Source organism: Anopheles arabiensis, chromosome 3 (genome assembly GCF_016920715.1).
Source record: "Anopheles arabiensis isolate DONGOLA chromosome 3, AaraD3, whole genome shotgun sequence".
NCBI lineage: Eukaryota > Metazoa > Arthropoda > Insecta > Diptera > Culicidae > Anopheles > Anopheles arabiensis.
The window spans coordinates 90,472,983-90,493,323 of NC_053518.1; the positions used below are offsets into that span (position 1 = coordinate 90,472,983).

The 20,341-nt window shown below is 45.5% G+C and overlaps 1 protein-coding gene across 7 annotated transcripts in view; it reads left to right on the top strand.

Moving 5' to 3' along the window:
- The window catches only part of LOC120902452 (G protein-coupled receptor kinase 1), a 97,777-nt gene that overhangs the window by 50,546 nt on the left and 26,890 nt on the right, over nt 1-20,341 (top strand). For all 7 annotated transcript variants that reach the window (XM_040311204.1, XM_040311198.1, XM_040311199.1 and 4 more), the window contains exons 3-4: nt 3,593-3,669; nt 4,364-4,437. In XM_040311204.1, the coding sequence (XP_040167138.1) occupies nt 3,593-3,669; nt 4,364-4,437 (151 nt within the window). The remainder of the gene's footprint in view (nt 1-3,592; nt 3,670-4,363; nt 4,438-20,341) is intronic.

A 20,341-nucleotide genomic window follows, 5' to 3' on the forward strand; every position in this document is an offset into this window, starting at 1 on the left:
CAGCCAGCACCGTCCGCAATTAATGAGGTTAACATGCCTCGACCTTAACCCACACACACACACACACACACGAGCGGAACGACAGCCACGGTGAAAGTTTCTGCGCCGAGTTTGCTTATGTTGGAGGCTTTTGACAAAACACTTCTGCTAGTTGCGTTGGCTGACTGCGTGAGTTTCGCTGCGATGATTCATGGTCGCCGAGCAGCGGGAATAAAAAGACAGTAGAAGAAACGCGAATGTGAATTGCTTCGAATAACCAGTTTCTTTAGTGGGTTATTTCTGCCCTGCCTTTTGTGTGCACGCGGATCAAGTGTCTGTTACACCCTAGGGGCAGAATTGAGAGTTTGTGTCTTTGTGGTTGAGCTGTTCGCAAGAGGGTTTAAAACTCGCTCCACACCCAATCCCACACACGCTGTTGTTGTTTGCGATGAGTTTGCAAAATGTCATGCATCCCTTCTTTGACCTTAACCGGACTTTGATGGTCACATTAGTCAAGCTGTGTGTGTGTCTCTCCATGCGTATGGAAATTAAACATCACGAGATGTCAAATTGAATCAATCTCATCCACAGACAGACGTGCAGCAGTGTCTTTTTAACAAACAACATTCCTTTGGCCCTGTGGACCTCGGCGCTAGCCGTTAACACTTTCCGACACATTCCAAACGCTTAGGCCGCGAACAGAAATTAATCATACTCACTCACCATTTCAATTCATTATAAGCGAGACATTCTTTTTCTCGTTCTTTCTTTTTCGTTTTGGCGATCCATCAGCGGTAATAAATTTACCAACGAGACGTGTGAACGATCTTTATGCAACTCGTTACGGAGGGGACATATCCCATTCTTGGTGCTGTGTGGCATAAAAGTTCGAATCGATTGGGAGTTTTTTTTTATGTGTGGACACGTCGCATCTATGGCAATGACTTTTTTCTTCGTTTTCATCAACCGTAACAATGAAATATAGGTCAGTTGGTTTTGCTTCCGGACGTTGAAGAGAGACGTATCACGATGCCTCCCCCTCGAGGGGTTCCGACTCCTGCTGTCCAGGGGCAGCTGTAATTTCTTGGTTGGCTGACTTCATTTCCTGATTATTACTTGCCGAGATCGGGGAGGCTGCCACTGTGTTCCAGTGTGCTTTTTTATTGCGTGTTGGTATCTTTCCGGAGTTTTCCTTGACTCTGTACGCAGTGTCATGTGAATTGATAAATGTTCTGCTTTCACAGAGATGAACTGTCCCCGTGTTCCGGTTGTTAGACCAATTTTCCCATAAAATTAGATGAATCAGAATGAGGTTATTTATTGCTTTCGTACACACTTTTTGTTGGAGATCCTGTAGGATATCTTCAGCAGAGGATGGACATGATAGATCGGAATATAATAACGAAATCTTAATTATGAAGCTTAATTCGTTTTGTGAATGTATTGTCCATCAATATTAATAATATTAATAATGAGGTATACTGGGAAGACTGGAAACGTCAGCTTCGGAGGGACTTCAACCAATCAATTAGACACTTTTTCAAACTGTCCAGCATAAACCCGAACGGCTTTTGCAGTCAAACTAGCAAGCGCTCTTGAAGCTCTCAGCCCGCAAGGATTACCATTCAATTCTGAGAACAAGATAATTAGACGCTTACTTGTTTCACCCCACGGCAAACAGTAATTTATGGCACAATAGACCGCGATTAGTGTGGCACTGTTTAGCGATTAATCAAGGCCAACCCCAAAGCTTCAGCTCCTTCCAGTTCATCAATTCACACGACCGCCCCGACCGCCCGACGGTCTGGGATCCGTTGAAGTGTTTGATCCCTGTTTACCGCCAGACAATTGAACCGGCAAGATATCGGTGATGTAGCTTGGTCGGATAAAAATTAGTCTCTGGCGCCGATCGCATCCCTCAACCAAACGATTTCACGGACTCGCAGTGGAGAAAGGGTTGTCGTGGAAAAATGATCGGTTTGAAAAATTAATCACCGATTGTGTTTCGTCAACGGTTCCCCCAGAAACTCGGGTACCGGTCAGTTCAGGCATGAGTTATTAATGGAATTTATAATTAACTAAAAGCCCGGTGCCACCGATTCTGGCTGCTTGCGCCCGGTGGTAACAACGTTCGTGTCGTTCTCATTCTGTATGCAATAAAAGGGAGTCGTCGTTCCCGTGGACGTGGAAAATGTTTAAAATGGTTTCCCCATCAGCAGCACCGCGTTTGAGTTACGTGCCTGGAGATACACACGCACAAAATATTTTGTTGCTACATCCGGAATAACTAATCGGGCAGTGCTGTGCTGTGCGTACACAACACCTTGCGTGGGTTGAGCTTCGCCCTTAACTCCGAAACTAGATTGAGTAATTAATTATCCCGAGCAGGTTAGGGATGCCCTGTTTCAAGCACGACAGATCCTTTCCGGACGATTCCAACCTTTCGACTTTTTGGACACTTTCAAATCCAAACTGGTAGTACCGAGCCACCGTGCTACTGCCGCCACTGCCGCCCATTGTTTGGAAAGGGTCGAGAGAAGGTACCTTCAGGGCTGCCAGGTCTCCCGGCACTCCCGGAGGAAGCAATTAAGAGATGCGACAGTGTGATCACGTTTCGCGCCGTAAAAAGGGGGATGGGACGAGTGGACAAGATCATCCGGCAAACGGTGGGGGGAATGTTTCACCGCAGTTCTTGAAGCACTCTTCAGATTCAGATGATGATGATGATGATGATGTCCTTTGCTGAAACTCTGTGCCTAGCAAACTCTTCTCACTTTTTCGGGGGCGAATTGGTTCGTTCGTTTGGCAAGAAGTTGCTGCAGAAAAACGTCCTTCCTCCTCTCCTGTCGAGTGCCAAAGAGCCTGGCAAACTTTCCGCCTACAAACGCCCGTCCAGCGTCCAATGACTGCGTGTCTGGGTGGCCGTTTGAGTTTAATTAATTATGAATGGTCTTCATCGCTGTCGCCATCGTCCTAATGGGTGCAAAAAGCAGGGCTCCCCGGCATTCGCGGAAAAGGTGAAGAGTGCCAGGGACACCGTGGCATATTACCCACACTGGCTGTTCCCACACACACACACACACTCACACACCTACCTAGGAATGGGTTTGAAAATTTGCAATTCAAAAACCATCCCCCGGTCGGCTACAACTTTGTACCGAGCGGCGACTCGCCACCGTTTCACAGGAGAACGGGTTCGTAAGATATTCCATAAATATGTAACACCCACTTTTCAGGACAGCAAACAGTTTCTATCTCTCTCTCTCTTCTTTCGTCTCTCTTGTCTCATTTGCTTCCCGTTCGCTTGGGTCGAGATTTTCCGAGGTCCAGCTGCTACATCGACCCAAAAACCGACTCATCTTATCACCATTATCGTTCTCATTTTCTCTCTCTCATACCCTGCGTTTTTCCTCCTGCTTCCGTTGTCATCTGGCTGGGTTGTCGATGGTTTTATTAGCTAGTGTGTGTGTGAGAGAGTTGGTGGGAAAATTGGATATTTTCGATCAGTGAAAAACGGACCGAGAGCTCGTCCACATACAATGTGTCCCGCTTCGCCTGAAATTCAGCACACATGATTAATTCACCCCACAACAATCTGTTCTCTCTTCCGCAGTGTTCGCAGCGTGATGCACAAATACCTGGAGAAGGAAAATGAGGTCAACTTTGATAAAATTTTCAACCAAGTGTTAGGTGAGTAAAGGTCGTCTTGGTGCTTTGTGTTGGTTAATGTTACGGCTTCATTGGGGGTAGGAAAATTAAGGAAATCGCTAAAAATAAGCCATAAGACCCAATAACGGCTACAGGTATGGTTACGAAGGGTTGGAATCCTTTTCCTTTGCAGCGAAAGCATCCAAGCGCAACTCGTACTTTTTTTTACTGGGTCCTCTACACTCCAACACGCAAAAAGGTCTCTAGGTTTTACTTTTTTTTTCTTGGGAAACCCTTACTTGGTTGATCATTATTCAACGTCACTTGCTCGGGGACCGGCCTGGGACTTCAAGAGCACTTGGACGTCATAATCGGATTTGAACATAATGCACATTTACGTCGAGAAGCAGCGCGAGTCCAATGCTGCTCTGGAGTGGTGTGGAATGTTGGCAAAGCGAGAAATTAGTTCAAGTTCTATTGGATTGCTCAAGACGATGTGATGTGCGGTAAGTGCGTGGGAAAGCAAAACAGGACTGATGAAGGGTTGCAGTTTGGGTTTTTGTTTGCTGAACTCTGGGAGGACCGACTTTGGAATGAGTCGAGCCGATTTATAACACTTCTGAAGAAATCAGAATTGCCGTGATGTAGAAATAAGTTTAGAAAATAGATTTGCTTGAGAATTTCTGCTTATATTAAAACCGACCAATGTCTCATTATTGCAACGTCTCCATTTCAGGCTATTTACTATTCAGAGACTTCTGCGACAACGTCTCAGAGGAACCGGTGCCACATTTGAAGTTCTACGAAGAGGTGAGTTTTTGTTATCTTTTACCTTTCATTTTTTCGTTCAATATAGACCGCATCTTACTTATGAGTAAAAAACCAGAAGATTGTTATTTTTCTTAATTAAAATGGGAAACGATTATTGCCAAGCTGACCCCTTTTTAACCACTGCCTTTGCTGGTAGTGAAAGTTTGAGCTCGTTCAGCAGCCGAAAGGCGCATGATTACGGTATTTTATTGCATGCCGAATCATTTCCGGAACCCATTTGCGCCCCCCAAAACGGTACGGGGTAGGGCCAGGGGCCTGGGAATATTACTACGATTTATTTAAACAACACGCTAATTACTTGCGTTTCATTATAACGATGCGAGAGTCGTTCACGCACAACCGCCATAAGCAAATGATGGCGTTGCCAGCAGCAACAAGAAAACGCTCCACCAAAAATGAGATTGGAGCAGGCGGCAGGGGCGCGATATCTTTCACAAGATACAAGCAAAACCGAACGGCGGGACTGTTCATACAAAAAGGCATGAATTAAATGAATTGTGCGAGATTGCATGGTCCCCCGCGGTTCTTCTAGTACATTAAGCCTCCGACCGTATCCTTACCATCTTCACCGCTCGAACCAAGGCCGGCAAGCTCTCCTAAATCTCTCGACAAAAAAGCTGATCCCAAATTTTCGGTTGGGCGGGAGAGGGAGGAAAGATGTAGTCGTCCATCCTTGAGGTCTGCTCGGGTGAGCTGCTAATTAAAGGCGGCGATTTAGGTGGCACGGATCCTCCAGCGAGCCGGAAACGGAACCGTGGGCGGGCACGCAAACCGGCACACGATCATTAGAACCTACGCGCGCCTCGGCGTTGCTCGGCGTGTGCTTCCGATTATTCACCCATGCAGAACTCATAAATTACGGAAAAGTCGCTAAAGGCGAAAAGAAGCCCGGCGCGCTTAGGGACAACAAAGCGACAGAGAGGAAAAGGTTGCCTTGCCAGTGTGACCCGAGAGACGAGATGATGCTGCGAAGAGCATCGGGTACATTGGGGTTTACTGTTTTCCCTTCCTTCCTCCCGATGTCCGGCGATGAGTGTGCGCTTAATCTTTCTTTTTTGCGCTTCCGTGCCTTGTGCCGAATTTCGGGAGGGGAGCCCAGAACCGGGCCGTAGCCCAGGAAACGGACCGTGGTGCTCCCGAAGGTGAATGGATTACTCGGAAGCGTTGAGATTGGCTCTCAGGGCGCTTGCAATGGTGCCCAATTTGTTTGCAGTTTCCTCACGGCAAGATTGATAAACCGTCGGTTGGTGATTTTTTGTTGGTTGTTGTTGGCCGGTTGTTGCCTCCGATAAATCCGCTTTCGTTTCCAGCGAATTTGTGGAAGGAATTTTCTAATTTACGTGATTTGCTACCATCTTGCTTATTGGTGTGATTTTGCGAGGAAATTTAGTTAGAAAATGTGGATTTTATTTTCTCTTATTGTGTCTTTGCTTTTTGCAATTTTGAGAAAAATTTTGATTTTGTAAAAAATTCAAGGACAGTTGTATGTTTCTCCCTCCAGTCATGGTAGAAGAACCTGAATTTCAAAACATAACATAAACATATTGCGATGGTTTTTCCTCGTTTATTGCAATTATGACAAGACAGCAATGAGAGCAGGAACGTGAAGAGAATAAATTAAGATAATAAGCACCGTATCACTTGCATGCCTCTCACTTAGCAAGGTGATTGAAGAATGTCTACGTTAATGGGCAATATCGTATGGGCGATGCATACGACACACCGGTTAGCAGCGATTACCGTCGGTATGTTGACAAATCTTTCCCAAGAGCTTTTCTTCCATAAAAACCCCCTACTTCATCTACCAACTCCATCCCACTCGCAAGTCCTTTGTAAAAAGTTGACATTTTCTTGAAAGCAGGATGCACGGAAAGCAACCGATCCATGAGCCGAAGGCGATAAACAGGTACGAAGCAGCAACAAAGGCAACAACAACAAGAGCGAGGAACAAAAAACTGAAACATGTTTGAAGATGTAAAATTTCTCATTTAAATGCAAATTAGTTGATGACGGTGGCTTGTTTGAGGTTAGGTGATCTTGACGAGTTTGGCAGCACTGGCAAGCCGCCGCCCCGGCTGTTGACAGGGAGCCAACCCACTCCGGTGCCCACTGCTTTACTAGCAATATCTTTTCCACTTTTGATCGAGCTCTCTGCTCCTTCCTTCCATCGATGACGACCCTCGGCGCACGGTCACCACGCCGTCACGCCCGAACCCGCGAAGCTTGACTTTCCTTTAACCCTCCCGGCTGTTTGTTGCCTTTCCCAGCTGCTTTGCCCTCCTCACTCTGGCCATCACTTGGCGCCCTCTTACCGGTATATAACCTTTTCTTGCATCTCATTTCGAGGCGAATTGTTTGCCTGCTTCACTCGCCCTGCGAGCCAACCATGATGTCGGCTTAGCTGCCGGTGCACCGCCGGGGCAAGTTTTTGATAAATGGCGACTGCCACGGATGAGTTATGGCCGTCGGCGACAGTCCTCGGCAAATCGATCGATGCGAAATCAGTGTGCGCGCCACTTACAAGTTATTGGAGAGTGAGGACGATTCGAAGAATAGAAAGAGGTGGTTTGCAAACGTTACTTACGGAATGGTAAACCTGCCACTGAATGATTATTCTCGATGTCTCAAACATCATCGCAGGTGCAAGGGTTGTCCCTTAAAAGGGTACAAGTTTTCTTGATTTTCGAGTTTGTCCGCTAGAACGACAATTATTGCTCCCTTTCACGACAAACAAAATGTCAACAAATCAACGAAAATAAAAACCACTCCCCACAACACACGTCGGTGATAAATTACCCCACCGCCTAATCGCATTTACATGCTGTCAGGTTGAAAGTGACAGCTGCTGAAAAATTGGACCACCAAAAGCAGTCGTGTGATAAATGCTTGCGGTTAGCGCAATCGGAGGTTTCCGACTGACAGGGCGAGATGGAGAAAGTCAACAAACGCGACAAGACATGTGCAAGGGACGACACACGACCGTTACTTCGGCCTTGCCCTTGATAATGAACATGTCGCTAAAGGAACGCCGTGCAGCGTGTAAGGGCCCGATGCGATATGCGCAAGATCTAGTTGGCATGGGCATCAAAACAAACTTCTCCTTGACACAAACACACCTACCAAGGGTTGGTTGGAACAGTGTACGTGGAACAGTGTGGGGATACCCCGAGGGTGGGCGGCGGTTGTCTGATTATTTTTAGCCTCTCCATGTGCCCGAACAACAGCTGCAGTTTATTGGTGCTGCACGTGTGCGCGCGGCTTGTGACCGGCCCGTTGTGTTTGTTGAATTTGCGTCCCACAACGTGGTGGTGTGCTAGTAATGTTGATGATGACAAATAGCCACAATGCACAATCATTTTGAGCACACCGATGATGATGATGATGATGCGTTTTAGTAAGATAACAGTCGTTTCGAATGAAGACGTCACCCCGAGCGAAATGTCAACGACTTTTTAGTAGTTTTTTTCTCTCTCTCTCCCTCTCCCTACAAACTAAGTTTAGCACTCAAGTTCATCCACAACCCCACGCATATGGACAAATTGGCTCTCATCAATTGGATGACTTTCAACAGCACAAAACGCCTTCAACGAATCAGACTTAAATTGCAAGTGGAATGTTGTGTTGTGCTGCGCGCGCTGTACAAGTAATGATATTGCTGTTTATTATCATGCTTGCTGACTCTGGCAATTTGTTTGCGTTGCAGACGGAGATTTAAATGTGTACGGCCGTCACTATTCATGAGGTTCACTTAAACTTTAAACCCTCACGATGCCATCGTAATGCGAGTGCGGTTAGTAGCGTGCATTTTTATGCAAATTTACATACATTTTAAAGGGTTTTTCTAATCTCGTTACCGTTTATATTATTCAGGGGGAAGATAATACTTTAAATTTGTTACGACAACAGCTGTAGAAATGTTCGGTTACACGCCAACAACAGATCATTGGAATAGTTTCAGTAACACGGAGTGTACCATATCCCACACACTGGAGAAACTGGAGAAACACCTCCACAGTTGTCACCAATGATTACGGTTGTTTTGAGTTCAACAGCATGGTTTCATGTTTAAAATGTTCACAAAATACCTTTAACCAAACAGCTCCAATGCTCGCAAGCTGCTCATTTGAAGGCAACAATTCACCTTCTGGCGTCTTTCCAGCACAATCGCCGTTTGCAGCGAGTTTGGACGTGAAGCACTAGTGAAAAGGGGATTTGTATAGTTCCGAAGCCAAAAATAAAAATAAAATCTCAAAAGTACATTCACACAACCACCGGTCTGGTCTGCCGGTGCGGGATGAGGAAATTCAATCTGCCAAAATTGGAATCCGTTCTTTTCATAGCACCCACAGCCCGAACCCATCTTCACTGTGCAATGTTGTTTGGCGAGACTTTGGCCCCAATACGAGACGTTGCCAAAAGGGGGAACCGAAAAGGACGCAACAACAAAAAAGCCGGTTAAAAGATGCCACTTCCTGCGGTGAGAACGGATGGCGGCCGATCACACCAACATCGGAGAGCCATACCGTACGTAACAAGAACTTCTTCCACCGGGAATGGAATGCAATCCTTTGTATGGTGGGCAAAATATAAAAAAATGGCTCCAAACGTCGTGAGATTCAGCCAAACCTGGCACCCAGGTGTGACGTTTGGTGTTTCTTCCTACCCCTGTTTACGTCCCAAACTTCCGTTGCTGGTGGTGGCCTCAGGTATGATGGGAGTTGTGGGGAGTAGAAATCATCGCTTCCATCCGGTGCCACCATCGGAACTCGCCCAGTATCCGCCTAGGTCGTTGTTGTGTGTCTTCGAGGTTTAGCAGCAGCCACCGATTGTGTTGTGCGCTTGCCTGGACCTGTTTTTGCCTCGATGTGCTTGTGCATTCTTCTGCCACACGGCAGATGATCCTAGGATATCCGCCGGATGGAACCAGCCGGATGGGTTGAGGAGGCACGCGAGTGTTGGGGTTGATCTGTGCTTTCGCTGGTTCGCAGTAAACTTGCGAGCAAGTAGAGAGAAAGTCAGAGAGACAAAAGAAGATGTATTGATCGTAGCAAGGACTCGTAATTTTGTTGGCTGTTGGTTGTGTATTGGTCAAATGCTATCAACCGTGTACAGTAGAGCATTCCAAACCTTTCGCACTCGAGATATCCTTTGATGAAACACGCGTGTGGTGCTGCTTTCCAGAATGTCCACCGAAGCGTGGCTTGCTCTCTGCATAGTTTGTGGTGGAGTTATTATATGAACTGATGAAAAGAAAAACCCATTTCTCACACTTCTAAGTCACTTCGAGTTGTGGTTTCATATCCGTAGGCGTGATTATTCGAGACGGAAATCAACTCTCGAGGTAAGTCGTATTCTAGAGCGAGATATGACCTTTTCCGCGGGTGCTATACAACTTTGGGATATTTAGTAACTTACCTTTTTAGATAATCGATGTCATGAAACTGTTACTGCACTGAACTAGTTCTTTACTATGTATGAAGTGAAATAAAGCACTCATGTTTCCAACGATCACAATTCCAATTTTCAAATGAAAATGTTTATCTACACAAAAAAGTTATATTGTTCACATGCACACAAGAACTCGCATCCGCTGCACCTCGGTTCGTAGCAATGTGTGGCTGTCATATGTCCTCCCTTTGGAAACTTTATTTCTCACCTTCTTATCGCCATTGTGCACCACTGTCACGGAGGCATGGCGTTACTTATGATATTTCCGATAGCAACTTTGTACTGTACTGGACAGCAGGAGCAGTTGTAAAAACGGTGCTCGATGTCCTTAAAATGGTGGGCGCTGGTTCAAGTTTTATGTTCGTGGGTCCATTTCATTAGAGCGCTGGCTGAGGGGGGAGGTGCAGAAAGTACCCGTTTCCGATAGGTGCAAAAGGGTAACTGTCCAGTTCCATAAATTCCACACCCCTATTCTCATCCTTCCCCTCCATGCTCTCCTTTCAATTGCATTTCGTTCCGCTTCGATGGTGCAGCGATGGCCATTCGCCATTTTCTTTTGTTTTATGTGCTCTCGGGCACCCGGGCAGGTGTTGGAAAGTTAGCGGAACGGTTTACGTGTGTATGTGTGTTTTACATTATGATGATTACTTTTGCAACCGATAGTGGTGTGTCCTACTTTACTGTTTTGTTGTGGAATCGGGCGCATTACACTTTTAAAAGGAAGCGATACCGTTCACCCGTGCAATGCTATTAGTTTTATGAATGTTACTATCTTCTGTGGAGTTGTGTTGTTGTGTGGGTGTGATTTTACTTATTACGTTCGTATCTTATTTGTATCTATTCTTCGTTTGTTGTACTGTTAGATAAGTGATTCAGTTTTCCTTTTTTACGTTTATTTAATTCCATTTTGTTCAACAATTTCTAAAGGCTTCATTACTGTTTTGCATAGGTTTGTTTTGCTTTATTTCGCCAAATTTATTTCCATTTCATCATTCTTGAAAACTTTTTTTTCCTTTCTTAAACTGTTTTTCTCTGTCCTCTCGTCTAAAAGTTTTCCTACTTATCCCCGTTTTACTTCCTATGTTTTTCCCATTTTAATGCATCGTTTGGGTGAATTATCGCTTTGATGTTTTTGGTGCGCGTTTCGACTAAAGTTTTCTGTCGCCTGTCGGTCTCACCGCTGCACCGTTGCCAGTTTCAAGTCATCCTGCAATATCAACCCCCCCGGTTTCACACCGCTTAGATGCGATTTTCCTTCCTTCAAACTGGAAGTAAAACAATTTTCAAGAATGGCGCTTCCCACTTTGACTAACCGAGCACTAGCGCAGCTAAAACTAGGCGAATAGTTCTTACCGACACGGCCATTTGTTTTTCTGGGGTTTCTTTTTTGTTTTCCACTGCTTCGCCCTCTGTCAAACAATTTATTATCCTCCGCTTAGCTCGGTTGTTTGTGGGTCGTTTTGCTGCACAAAGTTGAGACCATATTTCCCCCGCGGCTCCTGGCACTGACCTCTGGAGGGGGGGAGGGTGGGTGTGGTGCTCCGGAATATATTTTGTAATTTATTACAACTTATCGGTAGTTTGTCGTTCGCTCGCTTTGCGCAACACAGCGCCTTTGCACAGTACCGTTGGCGTTGCAAACGCGTAAAAACTAGATCAAGATGACGATTTCGCTTCCATGACCTGAAAAAACAATGGCACCGTGTGGGCGTGGAACAGTGATGCTGGGAAAGGTTTGCGGAAGGCGCTCGATTGAAAACGACCAGCAGGAATTCCTCACGTACTGCAGACATCCTTTTTAATGGATAGTTTTGTCTTCCAATGCGCTCACATCACACATGGTGGGAGGGGTCCTCTGGGTGGGTTTTGAGTTTTGTTGCAACTTTACGATCTGTTCTAGTTGATGTTTATGCTTGTTTGAAGAAATGGGTCATCTGGAGTTCTTTCCGAATACCCGAACGATGCAGCAAACTGCATTATTTAATCTGTAAGCGTTTGTATGGAAAGCTTTTCTTTATAATTTTAGTGCACCTTTTCAATAGAAATCAAACCAAGCGCTTATTGCTTTCGGGAAAACCGGCAAAATAAACTTAATACCAGAAAAAAAGCGAAAGCAATCAGTATTCCTAACTTTTTGCCAACTTTTGCCTACCTGCAGCTGTGCAGGTAACCGCTTCTACGTCGCAAGCGCGAGAGCGAAATCTAATGAAAGTTTTAATTACAACTCTCTATTAGTGGGGCGAAAACGTCGAAAAGGTTCGCCCATTTTCCGGGCCAGTGTGCGGCGCTCGTTTAAGGGATGGTGGTCCAAGAAAGAAACATCTGTGCCGGTAGGAGAAAATTACCAACCGGAGGGTAGTGTTCACGGTAACTATCCGCCGAGCGGTTTAATTTGGGTCAAAAAAGTTAATCTAATGGAACGTAATGAAACTAAAATGAATCCACTTCGTACTTGTGGGGGGGGGGGGGAGCGTGCACAGTCTTCATAATTTCCGCAGGCCAATGGGCTGGCTAGCGAGTTGGTTTTTTTTCTTTCTTCTATCTCGGTGTGCTAGTGTAACGAGGCGCTGCTGTGGCTGATTAGTTTGGATGAGGCAGTTTGAACGGATGTCGGCCTGAAATGGGACAACTTGGAGTTTTGCTAAAGTTTATTTCTTTTTATTGGTGTTGTCATTGGTTCGCTGCTTGTTTCCACTTACCTCAAATGATTTAATTTATTTTGTTACCTTACTGGGTAGGAATACCAATATGCAACTATCAAACTGGGATGTACTCGACCCAGAACTGCACAAATGAAAAATCTGTTGAAGCTTAAACGATCAACAGATCGTTAACAGCACTTAAAACTCAATAAACATTAATCAATATCGTACCCAGACACTTGTACGAGGAGCAATAAATAAGCAAGTTTAATTGCAAACATGCTCAATACTGTCAACAGGGCTGCACGTGTCCTACCCCGTGTAACTCGGTGCTCGAAGCGTACTGCAACTGCAGACACAGAAATGTCATTATTTCGCACTACCAGGGACGTGATTGTCGTGATCCGCTTTTGCCTCTTACGATGCGTAATTGTCTGGCGTGTATCGATTGCTTCTTGGCGTGTGCCAGTGGTTTGTGTTGACTGCCGAAGGAGAAAGGATTTGGTGTAGCAAAAACAAAAAAAGAAAAGCTTCAATTATCGCCCAAGAGAGCAATTAGCACAAAGAGCAAAGGAAGCATCAAAACAATGGATGCGACGGAGCAGTATTCCGAGAGCTGTGTGGTGTTACGACTAAGGACACCAAACTTGAGATGACAGATTAGCAGCGTGAGTGTGCACATCATTCTGTGCTGTCATGGTTTTGCTGAAGTGGAAAATTACTACTTCTTTCCCCACACTGTAGCCGATTACTTGTTGGGGGGTGGAAGAGTTTGCATTGTTCTTTAATCGCCTGATTGCACCGCGATGTGCCCAATCGTGACACACAGTATTGATTGAACAAGACATGAACCTTGCTCTTGTGTGGTTGGCGCTCTTGCAAGGTTTCGATCTTTATTCTGCTCTACCAAGAAATGGATTAAAACAAATTCTTCTCGGAATGGAAGCTCGCACAAAATTGCACATAAATTAATGTGGCGAAAAAGTAAAAGAAAAAAGTAAGCTACATCTGTTGGAACATGTTTTTGTTCGAATTGTTTGTATCTGAATTACAAACGAATTCGCAGAAACATACGACGCATCTACTTAGGACTTCGTACAGTTGTAACTATTGCGCAGAGGGATCGTGAGCGAGAGAGTAGAGCGCTGCATTTTGCAGGAGCTGAGCGCTGAAAACTTTGCAAACATCTTTAATGAAGAGTACTTAAAATGAACAGTAAAAGAAAGGAATTATCAAAGCATCTTAACAACGACGATTTTGTACCAAAAAAAAACACACACAAACGCACCCTTTGATACACTCGGAACGCTTGAGCGGTCTTGTGAGCTTTCCATGCCCACTGCCTCTAGCAACACTGCCTACGATTCTAACGAGGACACAATTTAAATATAGCACGTAACAACCTGAAACACTCTCACTCCGCGAAAGCTCTCCCCTTCATTACTGTGAAGCAGGCGTGCAAATGAAAAGTTTCACACGTACAACGCAATGAGCTACTGAGGGGCGTAAAACTTACAATCCACGGCTGGGTTTTTGGGTCGCGTCGTTCATGTGGGCGTGGGTTGGTAAGCGAGTGCTGTTAAAAATGGTACCAAACTTTTCCACTCAACCCATGAAGTGGTGCCTCTCTTGGCGACACGGTTGTGCCTTCCGAGGTGTTGATGTGCTCGGCAGAAGGTGGGTTCTCGACCAAGCATAGCCTGCCGCTCGTATGGTGCAGAGATTGACGCCAGATATTCTGGTGAATTTAAATAATTGCGATCATAAAGTACCTTTTTTGTTACGTAAAGTACGCTGACGGTGTTGCGGGAAGCAACATTTGCTGGAGAGGAATACGTAATTTTCCGTATTAAGTATGGAGAAACAACATGAAAGTAGACGTCTATGTGAACATTGTGCGAAAGCAGAGCGGTTTTCTACGGTGCTCTTCCTCATACGAGTCATTTATATTGGATTTATTCTTGAACTCTGCCGTACTTTGTCATGGCGTCGCGCTAAGCGCTCTGTGTAGTAACATGCTAGCAGTGGGATCGATTCTAGGATGAACTGGTATAATATCTTTATTTCAGTGTTTTCATACCTTTTCAGCCCTTTTCAAGCCATGCTGCCGAGGCTCCGAATGTATGCCCTCGGTTTGCAATTAATGAGTTTTCAATCCGCGCCGCCCACCCTACGAGCCCAAATGCATTAGGCGCAGCAGTGTCGTAAACATTTATGGCGCGCACCATCTGCATAAAGAAATTGAATATTTACTTCCCATCGAAACACACCCACACACATACAATCTGCCTGCGGTGTGTCGACGGTAACGAATGGGGGACACAAGCTCAGCAGCGAATCAATTCGAGCCCAGCAACGACGACGACGACGACGCTTGCAGAAAGATGTAGTAAAATGTGATCGTCTCCTGGGGATCATCGGGCCTTCTTCCTCAGTTACTGTGAGGGAATATAGATAACTCTACTCGGCAGTAGTGCGCGCACAGAGTCTCTCACCTAACCAAACAATTCTTCCTACGCAAAAGGGGTGTCAGCAGTTGTGAAGCTACTATGTCCATCCGATGCCTACCACCACCGATGGGAATGGGGTGTGGATGCTTTATGGACTTCTGGATAACCTCACATAACCGATCTCTCTGTGCCGCTGGTGTACTGGTTCATCTCGGTGCTTATAAAATCACCAACATGGACACTGCAAAGGGAGTGCGCAGAATACATCCCCCGCCCCGTACAGTGGGCGTTTTGATGAAAAACCCTTAACCCTGGCGTCCGACCGAGTTCGCTATGGGTGAGGTTTGTGTGCACCATATTCCAATGCGCACATTTGTACGAAACGGTTTTTATGCCACCCGAATGCAACCGCCGGCCCGTCCCGCTGCTAGCAAAAACCCGGGAAGCCAGTGACAAACCAGATGCGCTAGATGGAAAGGTGCATGATAACAACGTTTTGCCATTGTGCCATTCTGTCAGCTTGCCGTGTCTAAATCATGGTCGCCTGCATCCGGCATCCTCTGGCGTGTATGTGTGTGTGTGTGTGTGTGTGTGTGTTTGTGTGTGCAAGTGTTTTCCGCTTCCGGTGCGGATCTAGCATCACTTCTCCCACCCCGGGGCTTTACTGAATAGTGTGCAAACGGATAGGGTCACCCACCCAAAAGTGTAGATGCTTTGGCTTCCTTCCGTTTCTTGCCTGCTTTCCTGCTTGTGCGCCACTCGCCAACGTATCAGCGAGAGCTGTACCATTTGCCGGATAACCTCCAGGGAGTAAAATACGGCGAAGGTTCTGTGGTTTCGCCGCAATAGATAAACGCAATCTTCTGCTACCCCCAACTGCAATCTCTCTCTCTCTCGCTCCCTTTCTCTCGCTCTCTCTATCTCACACGTATGTGAGTGGGCCCTGTACAGGTCTTCTTCGTGTTGGCAATGTATTCGCCTTGTGTAAGTTGGGCTGACTTCTTCTGGGGTTCCGGGTCCCACCAGCAAGGAGGCTAGCGGCCAGTGTAGAGGGGTTTCGTTCAACCCCTCTGCTGCCGGCTTGGCGCTCGTAACAATCGAGATGTTGCAACATGACAATCTTGTTACATTTTAAGTGCACATCCTTGTGCAACACCGGCCCCACCGGCACCGTGGCCGTGGCGGAAGTCAACTGCTGCGCTTTATCGTGACCGCACGGTACAGATGCGAAGCGTTTATGTCATGAAGTGTGGGTGAGAGCGAGATGGAGAATGGGAGCTGTGGTGGAATGAATCAAATAAGAACAAACCGCAATCTGTTTGTTAAAAAGATAAAGAGTGTCCCTCTAGTTATGATTCCAGGAGAACACTCTTTTACTTTTTGTTTATTTCTTTGCAAACAATAAAACACATTTTCAAATTGAATTACAAACAGAACAATGCTAACAAATCAATGAAAATACTTCATCACTTGCCGTTCGTTCATAGTTATTTAAGCTACATTAAGTAACTTGAACGTTTTGTAGAGTTACTCAATCTACTGCGTAGCCTTATTTTCCCAAGTAAGGCGAAATATTTCATTTTACTGTACATCAACCATTGTGTCCCCTTGAATGTGACTTCTGCGCTGTTCCTTGCGAAACTATCTCAACCGTATTTAGCTAACTAGTCTATTTAGAAGCTTCGTAAGCAGTAGCAAAAGATAACTTGTCTGTTCTGTTGCGCTTCTGAAAGAGATTGAAACATCCGCAAGAGAATAGTAAAAAATAGCAAAAAAAAAACGTAAACCCTGTGTTTGCTATTATTTCTGCTGCGGCAATGCGATCGCTGCCACTGGAGAGAAATGATAGAACCTCCACTCCAGCCTGCAACTCATCAAACCGCTCGGGTGATGAATGAATGATGTTTACTAAACAGCTGTGTTGCGGAAAGCAATATCAATAGCACCGGCTCGACTGGATACGAGGGGTTGCGGGAGTGGAAGGAGCGCATTCCGGCACTTCCATTTATACCGCATAGAAAGCGAAACATCGAGCACAGGTTGGCACAGGCGTGTGCTATTTACCCAGCGCTGCTACGGTTTCTTGTTGCGGGCAGAGGCAGAAAATAAAAACACCCAGCCTTCAGGAAGGTAAATTGCAAGCCTGCGTTAAATCCAGGAAGAAATAGATTTGAAACAAGAAAAAAGAAAAAGACAGCCATGTAATACATAACACAAAACAAGCACTTTGACGCTTCGCTTTGCCCCGTGACGGAAGTGTATGCTGCACGGCGCTCGCCCAGCAAAGTAAACAGTTTGGCCGGGCGATTAGTTAACCACCGATGGAGGAGTGTGCGTTGTTTTGTTCGCCTCAGTACCAATGCTCAGGCCTTGGTTAAGTTTGCGGCGGTAGATGGAAGAACCATCAATTTCAGTTTAGGCGTTTTAAATAAATTGGCCTTTCACAGATATATGTTCCGTGTTAGGTGTGTATAGCTGTACAACTGGAAGTGTAGAAAAAACACCCCTTAAATGTAATGCTTCCCTATTACTTTGCCCTTCTATACAGCATGGGCTGAGCATACTTTCCCCTTGGTGGTATGTCCTTGTCCTACTTTTTCGCTTACCTTGGAGTCTTGTTGCTGTTTTTCATTCTTTTTTTAACATTCCACTACGAATCTCGTCTTATGAATGCTTCACGACGCTTCTGGCTGTCGCTTTACAATAGAACAATGACATGGGGGAGAAGAAGGTCTAAAAGAGAGGAAGAGATGAAGAAAAAACGCACGATTTCGCCATGCAAGAAAACTCAATCCCGGGAGAACCGCCTGGCTCATGATGGAACGTTTTTTTCTAGATGATTTTAATTTCACCGCCCAAGTAGACCGGTACCGGTTGTATGATAGTGTTGATTTAAGCAAACACGGTTTCATAAACCAGCGTGAGTCGATTTTTAAAAGAGATTTTCCCCGGCGTGTTCGTGTGGCGGGCTGATGTTGTTTATCAAGTACCAGGCGCCTCCATTGAGCGACTGCAAAATTGAAAACACACTCGCTGATGCATTGCCAGCGATGACATGGAAGAAGCAACAAAGGCTGCATGCTAGACTAGAGACGTTCCGGAGCTGCTTTTCAAGGTCGGGGTTTGTAAGGCGCTAGGGGGGTTTGTACAGTAACGCTTAATCCGTTGAGAATAGGGCGTGTTTGCATGAAATTTACATTTTATGGAAATTGTCCTATAGTGAGGCGATGTTTAGTGTTACGCGAATGATTTGTGCGTCTTAAAGCAATTAAATCACTTTCAATGCACTTCACCAATGGTGGGGCATGTATGCAATTCTATTATGTCTGCAGAACAATAGGCGCTGCATATGTGCTACTTCCTAGATAAAGTTGCAGTTTGTTTGCACAATGTTTTATCCGATGTTTGCCTCAATAATGCTTATCTTACAATGTGCAAGTGAAATGATAACATGCTCTCAGAAATACTGTTTCCAGCCAGCGCATTACGATGATAAAGATTCATGCAGATTTAGAGCGACGTACGCGCGGGCGCGCTTTCCCTACTGCTTCCGACCGTAACGGTGTGTCGGAAAACGGTAAACATACACATACTTACAGCACAAGATGCGCCCCAAACCTCTTCATCGATCAACGATAAGCCGGGTGCAGGAAGTAATTGTGCGGCGCGTATCGAGCAACGCCAGTGAAACTATTAATCTTTTCTGCAGCCGAGCCGAGCAGTCTCGGCCAGCTGGTTTTGTAAAAGCAAGGGTTGTATCTTCCTTTACACAAGGGCGCCCCTAGCGTCCTATCATCAGTCTTCATCATTGTGACCCCCTCTGCATTGGGATCGATTTTATTAATCGCGGTCCGGGGCAGAACACTCGCACCAAGGGCTTCGGAAGGCGACGATAGCTGCTCACAAGAGATGCCATTCTTTGGATGGTGAAAAATGGGCCCACTCAAGCGGAAGGTGTGCTCAATGATTGCGATAATCATGCTGATAATAATGGTGGTGAACATAGCATGTGTGTGTGGCCATGTGGGTGATGCCGTGGGATTGCCCAACACCTCCCGCTGCAGTTTGCGGGAGTGATTTATTGGGGACATTTATCTTTCATTCAACATATTTTACGCTGAGGTAGGGCTTTTTTTTATTCAACTGTGAACTAGCCTCCCCCCTTCCAACACTTCAATTGAGTTATTTGAAAGAAAATTACATTTTCCCATTTAACTTGTCCGGGGGGAAAAGATTTATGTATATTAACGCAAGACGAACACTCTTTCTCTAACTGCTTTCCCTAGCAGCAGTAAACACCGCTTCGTTCCGGCTTTTTGCCGAATACTTTCAAGGTTGAATGAAATACGTGAAAAGTCGCGCAGTTTTGAAGAAGTGTTAAAAAAATCATAAAAATCGAGTTATGCTACCCATAGCCGATGTGCTTGAAAAGCGTAATCAGGACACATTAGTTTAAATCATTTAACAACCAATTGGTACAACGACCCTCGTGGTCAACACACGATTTCCAACTAGACTTTACTTGTAATGCTCTTATCCTTGATTCTCTCACTGCTACGGTCGCACAATAATTGCCATGGTGCTTTAGTAATGCGTCATTTGACGGCGTAGAGGGAAGGTGTTCGGCAGTAAACGCTGTACGAGTGAGATTTGTGATTGTAAATATTTCAGCACCAATCGAAACAACGCTGCTGAATCTGCTCTGATTCTCTCTCTCTCTCTCTCTGCCACTCTCGCTTGAGCTCTCTGTATAAACACTGCTTGGTTTGTCCTTAGTAACCGCTTGCACTAGGCACCTTCTCCGATTCCATAACTCCACACACGGATTATCGCGTTTCTGGAAAATGGGACGAAAACGATTTGGCACCTTCTCACTCTTTTTTTCTTCTCTGTTTATCTTTGTATGTATGCGTATGTGTGCTTGCGTAGGCAATTTATTTCGAGCGAAAGCTCTATCTCTAATTAGTAGGTGCGTTTCTTGGCAGATATTTACTTGTGGCGTTCGCCATGCTCCGTTGTTCGTGCCTAACAAAGGGCTTTTTCGGGCCAAACAAAGCACCATCAATGGAGCTTATGCTTTTAGGCTGATGAAACGTATTGGCTGCGCCACTTTAACACCTTTAATGAGAAAACAGAAAGGGCACAGGAATATTAAAGCCCAACGATGGCCGTTGGAAACAGCAGAATATGACAGTTTAATCTCTAAAAAGCCAGAATCAGCAGCTGTAATTGTTTGTACACCGCTGCTGCGAGTGTTTTATTTGTAAAACAAACTCTGGTGAAAATTAATTTCACTTCCCACCGCCAATGACCGCGCTCTCGCCGTCCCTCCCTGCTCGTTCC